Below are 22,903 nucleotides of genomic sequence, written 5' to 3' on the forward strand. Positions count from 1 at the left end.
TTGGCAGTGGGATGCTCTGGATGGGTGACATGTAGCAGGGAGTACAGGGAAGGGCTGAAAGGGGTCTGGTTTGCTTTTTCAAAACAAAAGCAAAGAGGTCTGCACTGTCAGAGGCCTTTTTCTGACTGGGGAACCAAAGCAGACAACGTCTTGCCTTACATCAGCAGACGAAACCGGCAGACCTTGGAGTCAGTCGGTCTGACTGATTCTAAAGGGGAGACAGCCAGGAACCCAAGAGGGACAGCAGCTTTGGTGGGCCAATCTAAGCATACAGTAAACAGCTCTGAGATGGAGACAGCTTCAGATGGGTGGCTGGGGATATCCACAGACTGCCACGTTCTCATTTTGTCCTGGATCAGCTTTATTAAATCTTTACTAAGGCAACTATTTCTACCGGGCTTTCTAAAGGCATGAAAACCACTCAGCGAATCCCCCTGCCTGGGTTGCGGATGCTGGGACCATGCGCACAGCTGCCTTCTGCTGCAGCAACATTTGTCCTTCTTCCCCAGGCTCTCAGGGCAGGATTGTTTTTATTAGATTTCTGATAATACCTGGCACTACAGAGAAATACAGATTTGCTGTCGCAGACTCAGAGACTAAACCCTCATCATATGAATGAAAGACAAAAAAAGAAGCAACATGAATCACTGAGTGCCTGGAAAGTTCAGTGTGTCTATCACTTCATTTTCAAGGATGGCTTTGTTATTGCAAAACATGTGTAAAGAATCATATAGCAGCTCCATAATGCTGCTGTCACAGCAAATTCATTTACTGCAGAAGAGAGGAGGAAAACAGCAGAGTTATATACACTTGCAACCAAATCTGCTCCTGGTTATCACTTCTGCCTTAGCCAGAGCTGACATCCTGACTGCTAAGAATATTATCGGAACGACGACATGAAGAATATTGCTGTTGAACAGCCTGTTTACAGCTAGCTCCATGAGGAAGGCATTTTGTAAACAATGTGTTGTGACTATGACAGAATTAAATACTAATAACCTGAACTTTCCACTGACACCAATTTTAAGATTAAAATTCCTGAGTGCCAGCTCCCTCACACGGCTGTTGGCCGGGCAGTTCTCCCACTTCCCACTGAGCCCAGGGCCCCTTCGCCACCACTGACATCCTCGTGTGCAGCCAAAGAGCCCTGCAAAGCTGCCAATGCCACCAGCTTCCAGCTAAGGCCATACAGCAATGTTGTCCTGAGCCAAACCTGAATTCACATTGACAATAACAAAACTTGGAGCTCAGTCAATTAATATTCTGTTTTAGGCTAAGCTATCAATTCTTCATTGTTAGACCAAAGACCCTCAAGGACTAAGACACTAGCATTTCTGCACCAGCATTTCTTTCCCCCACAGAACTGGGAAGCACATCACCATTTCACAGGCACTAAGAGCTACACAACCATTGTGTTAGCAGCTAGGACCTCTGATACTCAAGAGTGCTAAGTGTTTCACAAAGCAGATTGTTTTTAAAATTATAAAGCTTTGTAGGAAAAAAAGAAAAACAAACCAAAAAACCACAACCAAACAACAAACAACACAAATCCCCAAACCCTGCTCACCCATTTTCCACAGGTCAAAGTCAAATTATGACTGTCCCAGTGCAGTGGAGCCTGAATGACCCAGCTGACTGAACCAGGACAGGGTTCTGTGAGATATCATCTTTTTACAACTCAGAAAGAATGAGAAGCCCACAACAAGTTAATTCAGCATTATTCATAAATTGTATCAGGATACAGATGGGTATTAGGGTAAACTCAAAGCCTCACAGAGATTATTGCAAGGAGCAGATCTGCTCAGAGAGAAGTGGGTTCAGCTTCAGGTTTTAAGTGAAGCAATGGGTGATGCTCTCTGTGAACGTCTCCCTTGTTCTGGAGAACACGGCAAGATTTCCTCTCTGCATTTGAGAGCATGTATGGAGATCTGTGTTCATACCATAAGGCATTCAGAAGAGAACAAACACTCTCTGTATCCTGGTGGCAGTCTCTGTATGTTTTCTAAAACATTATTTTAATAAAAAGGTCAGGCCTATCACGTGGTGTACAATTCTGCAGCATCTATATACATGTTCTTAAATAAGCAAGGAAATAAAAGTGTCACCTCCTCTTAGTCCTCTTTGGACATACATTATGACGACAAGGCATCTCACCAGTCTCTGGTTATGAAATTATTATTTACATACAGAATCTGTTTATTCATTTAATTATCTCTTTAAAACCTGGATTTTACCAGCCAGATAAAAACCACTTGTTTGCTGTATAAAATCCCAGTGGAATTTTGCCTCAGGACTGAGGTTGGACTCCTCAGGCTTTCTCTGCTTTAATTTGTATGTATTTCAGAGCGCTAATTTCACTGAAACTTGAGCGAAGCCAAGCCAATCAGATGCTTGTAAGAAATTAGTTATCCAAACTTCATAATTCATACACTTTTAACTGTGTTTAATTATTGAGAATGACAGGTTCTGTTGGAGAACAAAGCAATGAAAAGCAAGTCAAAAGTTACCAGAACTAAGTATAGGCTCTTAACTTAGCAAAAGACTCAGGAAATCATTATACAAATTCGCTTATGATTACATTCTACTTGTCTTTAATTTTCACTGTTCAACATCAACATTAAACATTGTAAATGTATGCAATATTTATATAAAATTAAATAACAATATTGGAAAAATAAATACACTTTTACATAAATACATAAATCCATACCGCTGAAAAGTTTCAGCTAATACTATACTCTTGTTTCAAAAGTGACCAAGAAAAATATGGTAGTGACACTCCATCACAACAGATGAAGTATGTACAGCTACAGGATGATGTTCACAACCGATGACAGAGCTAAAGCAAGTCCAGGTGATACCACACTAAAGAAAAAAGATTTGGACGTTACTACCTACAGTAGTAGCACGAGGTAGACATACACGTGGAGTATTTTGCAGGAGGGACAAGAAGCCCTGTTGACCCCATAGATACAGTTCAGTCTTCAAACAGCTCTGGGGTCCCCTACCTCCCTCAGAGCCAAAGGACACCTTGGTAATAAGACTGAAAAATCAAGTCACTTCGTGGCAATGACTGGGGCTCAACTCTGCAGCCCCTTTGCCTGTGGGAGGGCAAGGGGCTGCGAGCCCTGAAGGCAGCTGGGAGGAGATGCCACAAGTAGGACAGGATGCCCCTTTACTCTACCTGTTTGCCTGCTCCCAGAAGATCAAGCAAAGATAACCCACCAAGGTTAATACCATATAGTACAGTCAAGGGAGTTTTTCCTGGGTGAAAAGTAAAATAACCCAAAACCAAAACAGAGGACTGCACTCTGCGTTCCCAATATGGAGGAACAGACACAGCCCTGGAGCCTGCTCCTAAACAGATGTGAAGAGACTGAATGGTAAAAGACACCAAATGCAACACAACTCAGTCCACACCTTTGGTTCTTGCAAATGGTCCAGCACAGGTGACAAAGGATGGCAGCAACTCCCAGCTGGTAATTCTGCGGGGAGGCCACCGCACGCATGGCTAGCTCTGCTTAGCTCCTCTTTAGCACCAGCTATAACAGCGTACAAGTGACACACTAGCACCTCAAATGAAATATTTCAGACCGCTGTCCCTTGTACTGGTGAAGCACCATATTAACACCAGTTCAGCAGTTTTATGGATACTGCATAACTCACTGAGGTATGATCAAAATATTGAGGAGTGTTACTGCAAGCACCCGCAGAAACAAGAGTGCAGTTACGTTTGAGCAAGACAGCTTTGCAAAAAGTCACAATTAAGGAAGTCCAATGCATTACAAACAGGCCTCTGTTTTTCTTTTCCTATAAAGTGCTTTTGAGTCAGATTAATTTTTTTTTTTTTAAAAACCTTCTTCAAATGTTTTTATAATGAAATACACAATAAAGGTCATCGTTTGTTTGAAGGCCACTCCAAAACAGGCAGGTCGGTTGTTTCCAGCATGCCAGAAGTGCCCAAGGCAGCACTCATCTTGGCACACAGGGGCTCCAGGGGCTCTGCGCCGAGCAGAAGATGCTGCTCTGGGTAGGGAGAATTTCAAAGTGTGGGATCCAAACCAGCATCCCAGGCCTGTGGTTCAGGTCTGTTCTGCCCTGACAAGAGCATCTCTGTAGCAGTCTCCTCCAGCGGCAAAGAAGCAGTGCAAGACAACTCGGCTCCAAACACTATTTCGTTATTAGAAACCTCTCAAAGTTTGAGGCCTTCTTACCACCTTGCTAATCTCTTGCTGACTTAATGGTATCAGAACAAGCAGTCAGAGATCAGGCCAGACAATAACTCTCCACAACCAGAGAGATGCATGACAATAGCTATCAGGTGCCTTTGCACAGTACATCAAGCTCTATTATATATACATGAGAATAGAAATAGAGCATGGATGTGAACGCACACATGTTTCTATACAGCTGTGTGTGTGGGCAGGTAGGGACACATGCACACATCTTTACATGCTTAGATGTTCTTGGGAGTTGATGCAATCCAGTACAATTTTTTTTCCCTGTCATCTTGCTATTGGCAGAGAACACATGACGGGAAAAACAGGAGGTGCACAGTGCAGTACTACCATTAAGTATCAGAACAATTTAACTTCAATGGAAATGTACTGCTTAAATGCCAGGTTTAAATCCATATGCAAAGAACTCAGCCAGAACCCAGACTCATAATGCACAGCACTCACACAGTGTAATAAAATGGATAAAGGTGGCTACTTAGCAGAAAGTGCCTTTTAAATTAAAGGCCTCGAGCTCCCCTAATGTAAGCCCTTCCTGAACAGGTGTTATTCTGAATATATTGTCAATAATCCTCTTTAAGTGCAGTTTTAAGACATGAAGCATTAGCACCTTGGTTTGAAGCAAATTAAATCTGTTGTTATGGGATATCCACGAAACGGTTCACAAAGAGAAAGAGTTTATGGCCGTACCGAGCTCCAAGGACCAGCACTCCAGGCAGCATCCCTAGGACAGTCCTGCACATTGCACTGCTCTCTGTCCGGTGGCTTGTCAAGGATTTCACAGCTCAGATCCGTAAACCTTTCTCCATTAGGGCGCTGGCACACCACCAGCCGCGTTCTTGTCCCTGCCCCACAAGGCTTTGTGCACTGGAAGTTAGCAGAGGACAGAGCAAATCACTGACTGGGCAGTAAAAATCCTGCCAACTGGTCACTCAAAGCACTAGCACCTCTTGAGACTCAATGGTTGTTTCTGTTCCCAGCAAACTCACTCCAACTAAATCCGCCCTAAATGATGCATAAGCCTCAGATGAGGCATCATCTGCTTCAGCTTCTCTTCCCAATGCTGCTTATGCTGCTCCACAATGATACTGCCAGACCCAACATGATTCAGGAGGTTAATCTCTCTAATTGCTTATCTCAGATGAATTTGCAGAAGGGAGAAGTGTTTTGATTAAACAAAAAAGGCTTTCAGTTATACCAGGCTGCTCTTACAAAAAAATTAATAAAAAGAATCTCAATTTTGGTAGAATTTACATTTGCCTGAGCAGAAAATTTTCCCCAAGACAAATGGAAAGGAAAATACCACCCAGCAGTTGCAAGGGTTCACTCATTTATCAGAGGCTGCCTTTCATGCTCCAGTCTGGCTAATAAATGTCACTGCGGCATGCCCTCCTTCTCCCATTTTTCAGCCATGTGGTAAGGAAAGCCTTCCCCTGCGCAGGGAGCACAGAGGGAATGTTGCACTCACCTCTCCCCAGTTGCCATAAGCCCACTGAGGACAGGGGCCAGATTCGCATGATCTCTGCTCCATGGGTTTGCTTTTCTCGTCGCAGTTATTTGCGGTGTATCCATTTTCATCTTGGCACACCACGACCCGCCGCTGGAACCCCCCCGCACACGTGCTAGAGCACTGGAAGACACAATTGCCCATGGCTTTGTTCAGTCCAGGAATAATTTTGTACTCCCAGGTCCTTCCCAGTGCCTTGCACCGTGGGAATGCACCGCTAGACATGGAATACAGCTAACAGGCATTATTAACTTCAAACTCCAGTTATTACTAATAGCAGTGCAATGACCTAGGTGCTGACTAAGCAAAGAAAATAAACATGAGCCTAGTTTTAAGCAGGTGAGTAATCCCCACAGCCTTAATGCAGTGTTTGACATCCCATTTGTGCTTAATTCCCTTTAGGAACTTCTGTGATAAAGCACTGTAAACTGGTTGGGGTGAGAGGAGCTGGCATTAATGCTCTGCTATGCTTTGGCAACGGCTCTGCACAGCTGTAAATGTCCCAGGAGACAGCCAAGAAGCAAAGGTTGGCCTTTGTCTCATGGAAAACAATGCTGACAGCTTTCTGCCTAGAAAATTTGGAGATATGAGGTGTGAGAGGCTGAGAAGTGGTGCCTGCTCCCTACCACAACACTTGCTCATGCGAGCAGAGAACAGGTAGCAGGTCTCTTTTTTCCCTGCTTGGTGACTTTAAGAAAACTCTGGATTAGCCCAGGAAGAAAACAAAACAAAAGAGCAATAAGAAAACCAGGGCACTTACAGCACCCCAGGGGCCAATCCTCCACTGATTGCCTCCTGGTATATGCGCACGGTTTCGGTTCGGGCTGCCTCCAGGGTGCAATTTCAGGCGATGATCCGGATAGAGGAAAGGGTGGATGGGCCTGCCGTAGTCATGGCTGTTTGGATGACAAGGAGACATGGAGCAGTCTTGCTCGGTGGCAGGGAGGTCATCTGGATCACACTCACTCCTATCCACCAGCTGGTCACTGTAATTGATGCAGATCACTTGTCGCGTTGCCTTACCTTGACCACATGTCACCGAGCACTGTGTTAGAGCAAGAAAATGACACACAGTCACATTTCCAGCTTTGAGCACCAGACAGACACCTATTGCTGTAACAAACAGTGGAAAACCTTTATGCCCCCACTTATAAAAGGGCAAGCATGACAGATTAATGAACTACATTTCCAGTAATGAGGTCTCTAAGGCTCTCCTGCAAGAGACGGCGTGATGCTTACAGAGCTCCACTCCAAGGCCTTCCACTGCCCGCACGGTGTCACGGTGCACATTTCCGTGGCTGACGGCTTGGGGAGGTGGAAACAAGCTGACTCATCAGCCACTGAGCCCTGGTCATCACGACAGCTGACGTATCTCATCCGAGTACCCTTACCGCAGGTTGCAGAGCACTAGGGAAGAGAAACAAGCGCTCCGCTAGAAGGTTGCCTGGTATATAGTACAAGGGCTTTGGAACAATGGCTTCCAAGTGTCAAATGCACTCAGATACATCACATTGTCTGCTGTGAAATACTCCTGAAAGTATTACAACACACACTTACCGGAGTCCAGGATCCAAATCTCCACTGCGTCCTGTGAGTGCCTGATATGGATCTTTTGGCTTCGGGACTATTTGGATGGGGAGGACATGCTGCTATTTCACAGTCCTGTACATGAAATACGTGAGGGAAAGGAGGGAAATAAAGAATTTGCAGATGTTTTAGTTAAATCACCTCCTCTTCAATGTAATTGTGAACAACAGACATCTTGAAGAGCTGCGATCTGCACACTTGTGTGTTGGCAGGCTTTCTCCTTTGCATCCTCTTGGTGAGTCAGCAAAACTTGGTATCAAGTCCCCAAGGGCTGCATAAGCAGAACCCTCAGTGGACTTTTGATTTATTAGGAACTCTACAATAGGAATCCCATAACCATGTGCCATCTCCACGCATTAAAACCAGATGGTTTTGAGGCAAAAGATGAAAGTTCAGTAAGAGAGCTCTGGAGCAAACGCACATCTGCAAAGCAGCAACTTTATCTCCCTTCAAAGCTCCCTTCCTTCAGCACAAGACCTGCCACCCACTTAATATGGGTCACGCTGCCGAGCTGATTGCAGCCCTTTGATTCCCTACAGCCCACCAGACCACCTATATCCATGTGCTGATCTTCACCACACAGTAAGCATGCAAGGTTTTGGGGACCAGCATGTCATTCATCTCAGTCTTGGTATGGTGACTAACAGGAGGGCTCTGGTCCTGTCTGTATCTCCTGGGAGGTCTGGTGACAGACATGATGAATAGCCATGACTTTACTGCATGAGCCTATGAGCAGTCATTGCCAAAAAGGAAATTAATACTGATCATCACTGCAAGGGAGTGAGCTGCTCATGACAAATGGCAGAAATGGTTTCCGCATTGCTGTGACTTTACTTCCACTGGGGATGTAGATGTGCAAGCCAAACGAAGGCTGATGACAAGTGGGTTTGTTACCTCTTAACTAGTGTGTGATTGCTCTCCATACATGGGAAAAGCAGCCCTCTTCTAGATGTTGCGGCCTTAATTCAACTCTCCTAGATGACAGATAGATGGTAATGTTCTGGTTTACTCAAGTCCTTCAGACACCTTGGGGACATTCTCTGCTTGAAATTGGAATTTACATGTTTGCTTCGAAGTACTAGTGAACATAGCACAAAAAGGCTCTTCAGCAAATTTCCAAAGGGTGTGCAACATTTCTCCATTTATTTGTCAAAGATGGAGAGAGGAGAGCATGATTTACCTGGGTATCTGTTGGTCTTGTTGCAGCATTACACTCATTATCATCCACCACTGACACATACGTGCCCACAACACACTTCACTGCTCTCATCTGGTAGCCTTGGCCACAGGTTGTCGTGCACTGGGAGAGGACAGAGGGCACAAAGAAACACTGATGTGAGTAGCTGCTTCAGTATAAATCAGTCCAGCCTGTGTTTAGCCATGTAGCATGAGCAGCAAAAATAAAACCCAGTTTCCCTTCTGGTTTCTCTCCACTTCACGCATTTCAGCTTTAAATTAGGTCAAAGTTTTAACTCACTGTGCCCACCAGAGCTTTGCACGCTTCACTTGCTTCCTTGGGAATGAAGGTGCCAGCATTTAAATGATTTACTTTGCTACACACAGTAAATCATAGCCTGGTAGAACCTGCATCATACCCTTCTTTAGAACTTGCTGTTCATCCCCACAGTAGCACAAGCAGCTAATGAATAATTTTGCTGATGGGAAATAAGTCGGGCTGGGACGACTGGTCTGGGTTTGTTGCTGATTTTTTAAGTCAAGAGTCAAGAGCTTTGTGGAAAAGGAGGTGCCAGAACACTCTGGGAGAAATGAACTTCTATTTTAACAGGATAAAAAATTGCTCACCAACCCAGAAACTGGAAAACTCTAAAAGCAACAAAAGCTATTCAATGGGAGCAGCTTTCCTGTGGAAATTAGACTGTGTATTTACATGTCTAAATATGAATTTAGGAGTGTAACCTTGGAAACCCTTTTTTCTGAAAATCATGGCAAATTTAGTCTGACACAGATTTAATTTAGCACTTAGGGCAGGTACTGTTATTGCAGCCTCTGCAAACAGAGGGCTGCTTTGGTCTGCAAATCAATTAACACAGTTATGCCTCTGAATTTGGATGAAAGGATAGTGCCCAGCCTTGGCTACCAGTACCCATGCCCCACTGGCTGGGACCTTCATGGTAGCTCTGCAGTACCTGGCCCCACGGCCCCACTTGCCACGAGGCACACTCCTGCTGCTGGCATGTCTGCACCGACTCTGGCTTTGTTTCAGGATCACAAAACCTGTCATTCAATCGATCTTCTCCAAACTGGCACCAGGTCTGGCGGTGTTTGTGCCCTTTTCCACAGGTAACCAGGCACTGTGAGGAGGAAAGCACAAGGTCAGGCGATGCTTGGGTTGTGCTAGCAGCTCAGCACCTGCCCTAGTACTGAAAAGTAAGTCCAGAGATCCATTGCAACCACTGCTTAAAAGCCAGGAGGCAGTTCTTAGCTAATGACCACACGTGCTGGAAAACACATGCGTGTCTTGCAATACGGCATGATTGTTCTCAGGAGCTGGTCCTGAGCAGAGCTGGAGCACAGAGATCACAGCCAGGCCACATGGGCAAAGCAAGACCACAAAGGCTCTTGAATTCTAGGAGCTGTGAAATGTAAGGCAAAGCCACAGCACCACCCAGCTGAGCTTCCACTGTGCACAAGATGCCAAAGGCTGCAAAAAGTTGTTCAGCTCCAAGTACATGCAATATGGGTCTCAGCTCCAATGGGCTGCAAACGGCTCTTTCACTGCTCTGGCATGGTTTGGCCTGCCAGTAGGTTAATCTAGAAGACAGACATTTTGCAAAGAACAATTCCTGTTGCCAGTTAATTTCCTCCATAATTTCCTGAAACAATGTGATTCACAGAAACCAGAGCTCTTCAGCCATAAAGGTGACAAGCAGCCTTTGAAAACTGTTCTCCAGTATCCCTGGTCCTGCTGCAGGGAAAAGCCTACCAAGATATGGCTTTGCAGCACTGCCAAGGATGCCAGCAGCAATGGGAGAAGTAAAGTTAAGAAACATCAGGGAGAGATGTAAGCAAGACATTAGTATAGTGAAATGCTACTCTTCAGCTAGAGCTGCCAGGGCTTGAGAGGACAATCTCAAGGGAAAATGAGGGCATAAAGTATTTTTCTTCCCAACTGTGGAAAAGTTGGGGAGAAATTCATGCAGGGTTTGGGAAAAATTCATGCAGGGTTCGAGAAGTATTAAACCCCCACAGCTTTGCAAGGAGGGAAATGGCTACTACACCAGCAGGGACAAGGCCAGAGCCTTTGCTGCCTGTCTCCAAGCCTCTAGGTGCACAGACTTCAGGACACTTTCTACAGAAGGCGTACTGATCCCACGCCCCAGGGCACAAAGCCAACATGAAGGATGAGCAGCTCCTCAGGGTGATGGACCAGCAGGGCGAGCCCACTCTGGTGACCAACACCTACCTCGGACCAGTCACCAGTTTTCCACTGGGGGCAGGAGAAGTCACTGCATCGCTGCACTGTCAGCTTCTCCTGCTGACTGCACTTGCTGTCATCCAGGACATCGTTGTAGGTGTTCACACACATTGCTCGCCGCCGCCGTGTGCCCCCACCACAGGTCTTGGAGCACTGGGAAGGAGAGACACTGAGTAAGTACTATCTGCCACTCAGTTATGGGCCAAGAGCCCACTTATTTCCCACCCCCTCTTTGGAGTCAGAGCTGTGAAGAGACTGCAGAAAACCTCCACAAGAACAATCTGTACTTTAAGTTACAGGCTGTTACCTTAAATATTCCTTTAAAAAGACAGTCTCGCTAAACTTAGTAAGATCTCATGGCAATGAGTTTCACAAATTCATTTTAGGTTATAACCCCATTATTACTTTTACAAGTGTTGCCTTTCAGTTCTCCCAAATGGCTGCTGCTCCTTCTCATTTTAGGAGAGATTAATTCCCTCTAAACAGCCAGTGCCCCTTCCCTGTGCCCTCCCTAGAACACCTCAGGCTCATCATTCTCTTAAGTGCCAGGCCTGCATTCAGGAATTTTCTTGTTTCATGGAAAAGCTAAAAAGTGTGGAGGAAACAAATTTCAGAAGTCCTCTGCTGAGGGTAATGTCCTCCCCAGCTCCTGGCAGTGGTGCTGCTTTTGATGGGAGACAAAAGACAGCAGGACTTTGTGTAAGAAAGCCAGACCTTGGGATGCTTAAAAGCATAAATTAATTGCAGTTGAGTACCAGGCTGATTTGGACTAGACTGGAGTGTCCTTCAGAAAAAGCAACAGCAGCAGAATCACTGTGGCCAGCTTTTACATATTGCAGTGGTGTGGTCATTCCCTCTGTCAACCTGACCTTTATTTCTGTAAGCCTGCTAAAGTGATAACCACAAGTGGTGACTGTAATGGATGCACCTTGTCATGTGGATTAAGAGGAGACAGATAACAACACAATAATCAAGGGCTCATTTGAGCAATGGCTCCACCTAACCACAGTGCTGGTCAGTGTCTGCCTCAAGACACATTTGGAAGAAACCAACATCTGTGGTTGGTATGTAAATATGACTGTAAGTCAATTACCATACTCCATAAATAGTGGACAGCCCCAGGGCCCTTTGAGCTATCCTGCATGGCAGCAGGCTGCACACCAGGATCTCCCCTTGAGCAAGGACATCTCTCAAGGTTAGTCTTCCAGGTTGAGAGTATAAAGGATTGATTTGGCAAATATAACCCTTTCAGCATAAACCAAATATGAAATTAAGAATGGATGTAACTGCCCCTAAGTTCCATTTGGAAAGCAAGATGGTCCACTCTAAACTTTCTGACTCAATGGGAGGTTCTCCCTCTTCTCTATGCACTAAATAATTAAGTGTACCTCACCATCAAATCTTGTTAAACCACTGTCTCATTTACTATCAAACTTAAATCACTCTTGCTGCTTCTCTATAACAAGTGAATTGTGTCACTCCATCCAGGACACGTCCACACTGTTTGCAAACTGACATATCCCTGTGGGCCACCAAGCATTCCTTACCTCTGTCCAGGCTGAGTACCGCCACCCTCCCACGTTACAGTCTCCAGTGCACTTCTCCCTCGTGCTCGGCTTGGGCTGGCTGCTGCAGAAGCGGTCGTCGACCTTCTCTATCTTCGCCTCCAGCCTGCTGTACTTGGAGCAGTAGATCTCCAGGGTACGGTAGCCCAGCCCACACTGGGCTGTGCACTCGCTCTTCCTTGCGATGTGCCACCTGAGCCGAGGAGAGCAAACATCAGCTGTGAGGCTCTGGGACCCTGCAGGTAATGTGCTCAAACACATTTGACATAAGTAAAGAATATATGCTCTTCAGCTGGGAGTTTTGCCTTTTTGTAATATTATAGAATGCTTTGTGGCTTCCAAAACTCAGAGACAATTAACCCTTGCTTCTTGCATGGAAGGAACTGTCACCAGATCCCTCTTATAGGCCACAAAGCTACCCTTGCAGGACCATGCAGGGTGTTGAGGGGGAGTCCAGTGGGCAGTGTTTTGAAGGCTTTCCATGCTACACTCTCCTGCAGGAGTGCCACCTTGGCTTCCAAAAACTAAAAACTCATAAATACAGCATCAAAAAGTGGTTTGCAGAGGCTTGAAAGGCACATGGCAGGATGACTACAGAATAGCCTCAGCTCTCCAAAGCCTGGGCAAAAGCCTTGCTCCATGACACATGAGTCTGAGAGGTGTCAGTAGGGATTAGAAGTATTTCCTCTCAATGGAGTTTCCCACCCTGCTGTCTCCTTCCTGGGATGGGCAGCAGGGGCAGGTGCTGGTGGCCTTCAAAGACCCACCTGGGAATACACTTCTGTTTCACATCATCCCTGGCCCCAGCTCTGGCAAGAGAAGCTGGGCATAAGACCTGATCCAGGATGATTTTTGGAGGCCCAGGAGTCAATAGGAGCTGGTTGCACCCCACACGTTGGAGGAGTAGCTCCTGGGGAAGGAGGCAGTGATGTTCCCTGCAGGTCCTGGAGACCCCTGGGCTGTGCAGGGAGGGCAAAGCCCTGTTTCTTTGTCGAGAGAGCAAAATTCAGCAAGCTAGGAGAAGAATAAGATCAAGGGGATTTGGAGTCAATAGCTCCTGAATGGGGGGAGCCCTCACATCCCTGCCTGCTTTTCAAACTCCTGCGTTTGCCCTTCTCAAGTTTCCAACCTGTTGCAATGGCAACAGCTGTTACCGCGACAACCTGAGCTACAGCCCCTACAGAGCCCCGGGTTTAGCACAGCCAGAATAACCCCTCGGGAAACGTAGCCATCTGAATTGCTTCACCAGCAGCCGTTTAATGCCACCATATTTAAGCTCCAGAAAGGAAAACGGATTGCTGTTTAAAGGAAAACGGGTTGTGATGATTTAGTCCATGCTCCATCAGTTCCAATCCTCAAGAACTGTCTGGGGACAGCCCCAAACCCACTCTACACCTGAGCTTATTCTCCGCTTTAAGCAAATGATGATAAATCCAAGGCTTAGTTACTCTTTCTCTCTGAGCATATTCCGCCCACCCTCCCCCCTCCCCCTGCCCTTCCTTTGCAGGCTGTTTGTAGGACGGTGCTGAGCAATTCTGATCAAGGCAAATGCAAATTTCAGGGACTGAGTTTCCCATGTTAGGTGATAATTATTTTGGGTTGTTTTAAGAGTTGGCACTAATTTAATCCAACAAGCTAAACGTGAACATGTAGAAAAGGGCCTCTCAAAACACAGCTGTTGGATGCCAGTCCCTCTTGGTTGAGAAGGAGGCAACTGCTAATGCTTTTCTTTTTTAAAGTCTAATACAGGCTGGTGAGAAAAGGAGTTATGGTGAGAAGTGAAAGGAGAGAGGAGTAAATGGTAAATATATGATGTAATGTATATACACAGCTGAGTAAAGTGCACCTTAATTCACATTCTGTGTTACAAGGCTCAGCGATGGGGTCAGGCTCGGGTATGCGATCACAGCGCTGGTCTGACACTGTGAGCTGATCCGACTCTCTTGTACACACAGGCTTCCTTCTCCGTTCTCCTACACAGAAAGAAAAAGGCACATTGAGCCACACAGGAAAGCAACAAAATCACTTATTTCTGCTACTCTGTTTATAGTAGCAATTATAAGACATTTAATTAAGCTTTTCAATCTCTTTCAGAAACAGGGAGGGCATTAAGACTATATAAGAAGAGCAGGAGTTTAATGCAGAAGAGACGGACACAGACAGAGCTGCAGCACCCCTGCAAGGATGTGTTTAACAGGGTCAACACTGGTAGGCAGCAACGACTGGAAGTCAGACCCAAAAGCAGACACTGATGCCTTTTGCAGGCTTAGGAAATGCCACAAAAGCTCTTCTGCACTTGAACTTCCTCACCTGCAAACTAGGTTGAAATGCTTACCTGGCACCAAGGGGCTGTAAAGGCGCCCTGCTCTGAAACTGAGGAGCAGCAGAGCAATGCTACACCTTGCGTGATACTACAAGGAAACAGTCATGCTCATAATGTGAGAATCTTGAAGAGATTAAACAGGAATGGACTGCCCAGGGAGGTGGTGGGGTCAGCATCCCTGAAGGTATTTAAGAAAAGCCTGGATGAGGCACCTAGTGCCATGGTCTAGTTGATTAGCTGTGGTTGGTTGATTGGTTGGACTTGATGATCTTGGAGGTCTCTTCCAGCCTGGTTGGTTGATTCTGTGACCGCACTGCCCAGATCCCAGACAAATCCAGGACAAAACGAAACCTTCCCATGCAACCCACCTTGGCAGAGCTTGCTGCAAGGCTGCCACGGGCCATATGCATTCCAGTAAAACTGCTGAGGCTTGTCCTCAATGGGAATATTAAATGTGTAGCGAACGTCAGGATTGTACAAATTGCCCACTGATAACACCTGAGAGGAGAAAAAAGATGCAACAGAGTAAACCAACAGATTTCACTGCCCCACTGTTTGCGGTCCAGTAATGCTGAGCAGACTTTTCCAAACACACAACATATACTTCACCTGAAGTGTTATTTCTTGCTCAATCCGATCTGTAGAATTAATCCTTTCAATAGTATTATCCGATCCACTGTATTCGATCACAGCATTCCCAACTTTGATTTCCCTTTTAAACATACTGACGACAAAGTCTCCATTTAATATAAAGTCTCCTTGACTGTTAGATAAGGCTGCATAGGTGCAAAAAACAAGAACTAAAGACGTAGAATTAACTCATACGTACATAACAACATGGGTCATGCCCTCTCAGCAGTCATTTTCATTGGGGTGGGAGGAAAAAAACCCCTGGCACTCTCAAACAGAAAGGATGCAAAGAGAGCAGCAGAGCTCTTACAGACATTTTGTCTTCTCCTGTTGCCACTGGAGAGACTCGTTAAAGTGAAAGCTGAGTGCCTGAAGTTGTTGCTAAGTAGTTCACCCATTACCCAGGGTGGAGAGACACCCAAAATGCACACTGGGATGTCTGCAGTAGGCAGCACACCCAGTCTGTATCCCCTCATGTCCCACAGAAATAACCCTGCTCAAATTTTTTTGCTAGTCATGAGGATAGGGTGGCTTCCCTGTTGTTTACAGGCATATTAGGGTAAATGTATGCACTGTAATTAGCCAAACATAATTTTGTAGTAGATAGTTACAGTGAGTTTGGTCAGTATCTCCCCCTGCCTCTCCTTCGCCCTCCTCCCCCCCCACTTTTTATTATTCCAAATCTTAAGGTATGTCAAAGCACTGAAGGCTTAAAGCCTAAATGCTTTATAAGAGGAACAGTTTCCTGAAAACAGCAGTCTGCTGCACAACTTCACACTAATGCGATTATGTAGCTAATTTCCTAAGTTAGTTTCCCCACCATTTCACCCATCACAGCTACATTACTACAAAGCCTCTGTACTGAAAAATCTAAACTTAACACCAAAACACTGAAGGGGGAAGTTTTTACACTGAATGAGGAAAGATAACAAAGCGAAACACTGCTTGGTAGCAAACAGACATAGATGGAGTAAAACTCACAAAGCAGATGCTACACTCAACCAAATTCCACACTTTGGAGGCTTTAATATCATTAGGCAGTACTAAAACTCATTAAAGGATTCCTCACCATTTACTGTATCTCCTACAACAGTAGGTACACACCTTGGACTTGATGACAACATCAAATTCCTCCTAAATTGTTAAGCACCTACAAGGTTCACAGTACTAAGGGCCCAAGATTACACACTCAGTGAGCTGCAAAATAAGTGGACACATGCACACTTCTCATTTGCTTCCAGTCAGGCCTAATGTGAAGAGATGCTTTCCCAGCAATATTAAAGCAACATTAAAGAAGATTTGACTTCATTGCTTCCCAAGAAGATTAAAGGCCCTCCATGAAGAGCTGAGAAGTTATTTGGGGCTCTTTCTGGGGTGAACCAGTTTTAATAGGCATGACATGGGGAGGATTGCTTTTCTATAAAAGAGAAATAATGAAACATATGTCACTCTCCTAGGATGGAAAACTGTCCCACCTCAGTAAAGTTTTCTCAGTAGCGATGTGCACTTCTTTGCTGTGAACGTGCAGAAATGATGCAATGGAACTGCCAGTGAATGGCTGCATGTGTGTGGGGACAGACAGCCTTGCATGACCCCAGCCTGGGAATGAGGACAGGGAGGACCCACTCAGATTTTTGCCTGAATGAAGGGTCCGGCCATATGGAAACCATTTCAGAGCAATAGCCAAAGCTGTCAGCACAGCTCCCCTTTGGTGCATAGTAGTTTCCTTTACTCATTTCCCAAGTGAGTTCCTTTACCTTTGATGGGCTAGGAACCACCATCCTAGTCCTGTTTTTAGCACACCCACTTACAGCGAGCACTCGAGTTAAACCCTGCATTTTGCAAAAGCTCTCAACAATGCAGAGATTTTGTGTGATGAAATGAGATGTCCTGCTCAAAAATGTAAATACAGGACCTTGTGCTACCAAAATTCAGCTGGAAGTGCAAGGCACAGTGCTGCCAAAGAGGAGGAACAGATGTGTGAAAGCAACCATCTTCCTGGGACTGCATGGGGCTACAGCCCAAATACCCTGCTCTGTCAGCAGTCCAGAGAGACTCTGAGGGACCCAGACTGGACTTAACGGCAAAACCAGCCTTCAACTGGCAGATGGAACATCACCCACAATGTGTTTTCATTATCTCTGCTACTGAACACAAACAGAGCTCTGTATGGGATAAGTTACTGTATGGTGGAAGAGAGACACATGGCCATGCTTAAAGCGCATGTGCATGCACCAGACTGGTCCAACACAGCACCACAAGCATTACCCACTGCCGCTAGAGAATACAGAAGAGCATACAGTGACTATGAATATCTAACAGCCAAAGGCCAAATTAGTGTTAGGTTTAAATCAAACAAGGTCTTTGGTGCAAGGTATTTCTATAGCTCCATATCAATGTCAAGGAGAAACAAGAAGGCCTCAGTCTATGTAAAACTGGAATTTTTATTCTCAGAAGAGTAGAAAACAACTTCTTTTTCGATTTGTTTATACACATGCCTTTCAGGGTATGGTGTATTTACGCTCCAGCCAAGGGACAGCAACAGTGGAGATGTATTAAGTCATGATGAGGAGACTCCAGCAGAGCTTAGAAGCCTGTTTGGGTCCCAGCTTTGTGCCTCAGCTCCCACTGGAGCCCACTGTTGAGCCCATGCTTCTAGTCCTTCTTGGCCTCAGAGACATTCTAAAGGGATATTTCTTAAAGTCTATGAAGCTCCCAAACTTTGCATCAAGGATGGCACGAACAAAAAGAAAGAACAAGATAAGCCTGAGATAAGTACTTGATAAGAGAAACATCTCCCTCAAATGAATTCTTCAACCTCCCTAGCAGAGAGCAGCCAGGAGATGTATCACCACAATCAGACAATAAATCAGATTCCTGGATTGAAACAAGGACTGCAACTCACCCAGGTAGTTGTCATCCTCTGGTTTCCCTGAGTAACTGTGCTGACGCACATCAATATTAGTTGCACCAGCTGGGATGCGGACCACAACGTTATAACCTAGAAAAGATTTAACGGAAAGTCAAGGCTATTACACAGACATTTCATTTGCTTTTTACCAGGGGTAGGGAAATGAGCAAAATTACCTCACATTACACATGATGATACTTTTCATTTAGGGGTAGCATAAATAGTTATAAAATGGAGTACGCTGTAGCTGGAAGCACTTTACATCAGTGTTTTTGTAGATTAAGTGTGGTAATGGCTTTTATAGACCCACATTTTTCACCATAAAGTTTTTAGCAACAGATTCTTACCATAATGCACCGTGTTAAATGTGCCTGCAACAGTTTTGCATGAAGAATTATCTCCACCACAAACACCACATTTATCTCTTCTTGCTTTTGAATTCAGCACATGATCACATCCAGCTTGCTTTAAGAGAGAAATTGGGGAGGGGGGGGAATAGATTGAGCAAATACAAACTAGAACATCATTTACAAACCTCCCAATTATGACACACAAAAGCTCTGTATGCAAAAGGCTGCTGTGAAAGAAATTGTTTTGCTTCCCCACATTTTTTCTGACAGTCTGGCCATCCCACAACCATTTTCAAACAAAAAGCAAAAATCAGAACTGCTGTTTGCACCAAGTGATGCCTTCACTAGAGAAAACTTCTTGTATCAATTGTTCCCACAGAGGAAAGTGTGGGGGGGGAAAAATTGTGAAAGGAAATGTAATGTGCTCCGGGGTCTGACCAGGAAGAACTAGGGCACAGCACAGAAAGAAGCATCACTGGGATCCAGGCTTGGACCTCCCCAGCTCTCAGTAACTTAGGACAGATGTACAGACACCCTCTACGGATGGCTTCTCTGTAAATCTAGATGTTGGCTTGAGCTTCAGAACAGCTGTGGCTTGTGGAGCCTGTGGATGCTGCTGGTAGCCCCTGAGCACAGGGGCACACCAACAATGTAGCTCCTGTGCTGGAGCCAGCTTCTTAGCACAAGACAGACATGGACAGATTGGAGAGGATCCAGAAGAGACCACAAAAATGATCAGAGGGCTGGAACACCTCTCCTGTGAAGAAAGGCTGAGAGAGTTGGGATTGTTCCACCCTGGAGAAGACAATGCTCTGGGAGACTGTATTGTGGGCTTTAAATAATTGAAGCGGCCTATAAGAAAGACGGGGACAATCTTTCCAGCAGGGCCTGTAGTGTGTGGTATTTTCCTTTTTACACCCAAAAGTGATTTATTTACATTTTTACTACTTTTTTGTTCAAGATCTGTGAAAAAATTTGAAGGCATAGCCTAAAACTACCACAATTGTGCCAGAACAAGGTGTGAGGGTTTTAAACTACGAAGGGTGATTGAGACTACATGTAAGGAAGAAACTTCTTACAATGAGGGTGGCGAGACACTGGTCCAGGTTGCCCAGAGAGGTGATAGAAGCCCCATCCCTGGAAACATTCCAGGTCAGGATGGACCAGGCTCTGAGCAACCTGCTCTAGTTGAAGATGTCTGTGCTCACTGCAGGGGGTTGGACTAAATAACCTTTAAAGTTCCTTTCCAATGAAAAGCATTCTATGACTCTATTTTAAGGTGCAGAAGCACCCTACTGCCATGCAAAACCCTCAACTAAGGAGAAAGGAAATTGCTTACCCGGCAGAGGCCCTGTACACAGATGTCATTTGTGTCTGGGCCACAGGGCGTCCCGTCGATGACGCGGTCCCGCAGCTGGTAATAGGCTGTGTTTCCTGCCACCCGGCAGAACAGCTTACACCGATCCTTCATCAGGACTGGGGATGGGAGGAAAACCAGAACCATGTTATTATCCCAATGCCATCAGCTCAATGGGGTGATGCAAGAGGCAGGCCCTGCATTCCCGCTCTGCCACTTACTGCCGCTGTATTTGGGAACCCAGCGCACGTTCGTGGGCAGCCCATTGATGTTGAAGTGCTTTCCATCGAAGTCAGCACACTGCTCATCCCGGAAATCCTTCTTCAGCTTCGAGCATGGCTCTGTGTTGCAGGATTTGAACTTCATACGACGGCCCACACAGTATTTGCCACCGTTTTTAGGCCTGCAGAAACAAGAGAGACTGTCTGGGATCAGGCTGTAAATGAGATGCAGTTCTGCAACCTATTCAGCACAGTTGGTATTTTGCAAAGCATTTTGTGGGCTCTGTCTTTGTGCACGTCACCAGCTGACAAGTAGGAAAACTTAAGCAGATATCTAATAAAAAAGTTCATGTATGTGATGCTAAATGGGATGAAGAATCATAGAATAGCTTAAGTTGGAAGGGACGTCAGAAATCGTCTACTCCAACCAACCAGCCATGTGCAGGGACACCTCTTGAAAAGGGAATATTTGCTAATGAATGCAGCAGTAGTGAGGAACAGCAACATCTTTTTCTGTGTCTGAGGATTTAGTTTCACACTGAGGTGTCCCATACAAGACCGTCAGTCTCTACAACTCCACTGGTCCTATGGATTTGGTGGCTAAGAGTTTGCACCTGGTGTGCTGCAAAATACTAAACATCACAGCAGCCTGCGTAGGCTGAAAGGTCAGGCAGCACTCAGTCCTTCAGGATTTCTGACCCAAAATGATAGTGCTAGACTCTTCTAAACACCACTATCTCCTTGTACTCCAGAAAGAATCAAGAGTGGTCAGTAGCTAATTTACCCCTGTCTTACAGTAGGATCACTCTGGTATAAACTAGGGAGAGTAGTATCATCCAAGCCACAGAAAAGCCAGCATACAAACCCAGGAGAAACTGTCATTTTTAATCTCCCAATTCCCAGGTTCAGGGCTTCAGTCATAAACCTATTTTTGTCCTCACATGTAGACAGAGCCTTTGACAGATAACAGCTCACTTTGGAGATCAACAAAGCCTCTCCCCCTCCAGCTACTGTCAGCAGTAGTGTGGGAGTGAGCTGGACATGGACAGCATCAGAAAAGACCAGTAGAAGACACTTTTCTGGTGGGGAGTTATTTACAACTGTGATAATGTTGCAAGAAAAGTACCCTTGAGATACAAGCTATCCTATTGACTGCCTGGTCAAAGGAAATTTCTTCTAGGAACTCAAGCAGGATTTCACATGCCCATCTATGTTCATCTTCTATGCATACAATGAATTGTAATAATAAAATAAAAAACCCCACCACAACCCACTCTTTCTGCTGCCCTCTCCTGAAACTTCAAATGAAATTGGGAGGGCATGGTGGAGGCTTCTACAGGCTCCCACCATTAATATGCTTAACAGAACCTTGCAATATCACCCAAGCAATTTTGCATTTCCCTGGTGTTACAGAATGAAAGGCATTGCAAGCTGGATGAAATGTTGCCAAGGTAAACTTGGGCAAAGTAGTAATTACTCAAAAAGGAAACATTATACCAACTAAAGCCCACACTAGTGGTAGATGAAGTTAACCTGCATCTTAGCTATCAGCACAGGAAAGCCTCCACTGGCTGAGGTTAGCCCCAGCCTCTCCCTTTAACAGACTATTTCAAAGAAGTCAGCAGAGGCCAAGAGCATCCTGAGTGACCAAACTGCTCTGTCCTGACCATGTATAGCCAGGGCACATGTATAGAGGCTTGTGAAGATTGGTACAACATCTGTGCCCACCTCCAGCCTCTGATGCAAAATAACCACTAAATCTACATCTTCTACCCAAACCTGAACAAAACAAGTAGAAAGAAGTACAGGTCAGAAAAGTGACTAATCAGGCACTGAAGTCCTGACAACCACACCTCCTGCTTTTCAGGGTTTTTCTTCAGGATCAGCTCTGCCTTGCCCTGGAACGAGATGCCTGTGTGTGCCCCAAGCATGTTGGCAAAGTGCATCTTCCCTTTGAGCCTCCTTGGGAAGGAAGCTGGTTTGTACATTTGGAGACACTTCCCTTAGTACAGAGATGCTCACCGTAAGTTGTCCACATTTCATGCAGCCAGGGTCTCCTAGTATAACAAAGACAGAACCTCTCTGCACATGTGTGAGGGTCTCCACACACAGTGAGTCAAGAAGTTCCAACAGCTGAACACTATTTTTTTAGCATCTCTGCACATCAACCATCTAGGAAGCCCAGATGTGTCTTTTCTCCTACAAGTAACAATTCTTCACTCTTACATTTGAAAACCATTTGTGATTCCAGTAGTAGAGTTCCTGTGGAATAAATGGAGAGACCAAGAGGCACAGAACAGCTTGCACTTGCCGAAAGATAATTTGCAAAAAGCAGGGAAGGGCAGGCAGGCTTCTCACCACCCCATCTTCATCATGCTAGGGATGCTCACAGGTCTGGCAGAAGGAATTGCCTCCTCCAGCAGCCAAAGGAGAGATGCAGAGCACTATCAGCTACACACACGGGATTTTTCCTGCTAGCATCCTCTCTTCACCAAGATACACACTGCTGTGCTGCAGACCCCTCAGATCCTACCCTAAATGCTGAAGGATATGATTTGTCTTTAGGCACAGCCTGGAGCAAGAGCTGGTAACATCAGCTCTAACTGCTCTGAGGGCAGCTTTCATGTGCCAGCTGGAAAACAAGCATGTGTCATTTGCAAAGGTTTCTGCTGCTTGCAATCAAGCAAGCACCAGTGATAAAGAGCTCAAGCAACCACACAGCACCCAGTGCAAGCTCCTGTTTATAGGCTGATATCACACCAGTTCCTAGTAGAGCAAGTT

The 22,903-nt window shown here is 45.4% G+C and overlaps 1 protein-coding gene across 1 annotated transcript in view; it reads right to left on the reverse strand.

Moving 5' to 3' along the window:
* The window catches only part of ADAMTS9 (ADAM metallopeptidase with thrombospondin type 1 motif 9), a 90,595-nt gene that overhangs the window by 36,450 nt on the left and 31,242 nt on the right, over positions 1-22,903 (reverse strand). The window contains exons 13-28 of the mRNA XM_054161136.1: positions 20,123-20,304; positions 19,884-20,020; positions 18,542-18,659; positions 18,189-18,284; positions 15,263-15,429; positions 15,022-15,151; positions 14,177-14,303; positions 12,313-12,523; positions 10,754-10,918; positions 9,477-9,641; positions 8,510-8,629; positions 7,300-7,404; positions 6,982-7,149; positions 6,503-6,787; positions 5,704-5,865; positions 4,926-5,102 (exon numbers count right to left, since the gene is read on the reverse strand). Of these exons, the coding sequence (XP_054017111.1) occupies positions 4,926-5,102; positions 5,704-5,865; positions 6,503-6,787; positions 6,982-7,149; positions 7,300-7,404; positions 8,510-8,629; positions 9,477-9,641; positions 10,754-10,918; positions 12,313-12,523; positions 14,177-14,303; positions 15,022-15,151; positions 15,263-15,429; positions 18,189-18,284; positions 18,542-18,659; positions 19,884-20,020; positions 20,123-20,304 (2,515 nt within the window). The remainder of the gene's footprint in view (positions 1-4,925; positions 5,103-5,703; positions 5,866-6,502; positions 6,788-6,981; positions 7,150-7,299; positions 7,405-8,509; positions 8,630-9,476; positions 9,642-10,753; positions 10,919-12,312; positions 12,524-14,176; positions 14,304-15,021; positions 15,152-15,262; positions 15,430-18,188; positions 18,285-18,541; positions 18,660-19,883; positions 20,021-20,122; positions 20,305-22,903) is intronic.

The sequence above is a fragment of the Dryobates pubescens genome, chromosome 1 (assembly GCF_014839835.1).
Source record: "Dryobates pubescens isolate bDryPub1 chromosome 1, bDryPub1.pri, whole genome shotgun sequence".
NCBI lineage: Eukaryota > Metazoa > Chordata > Aves > Piciformes > Picidae > Dryobates > Dryobates pubescens.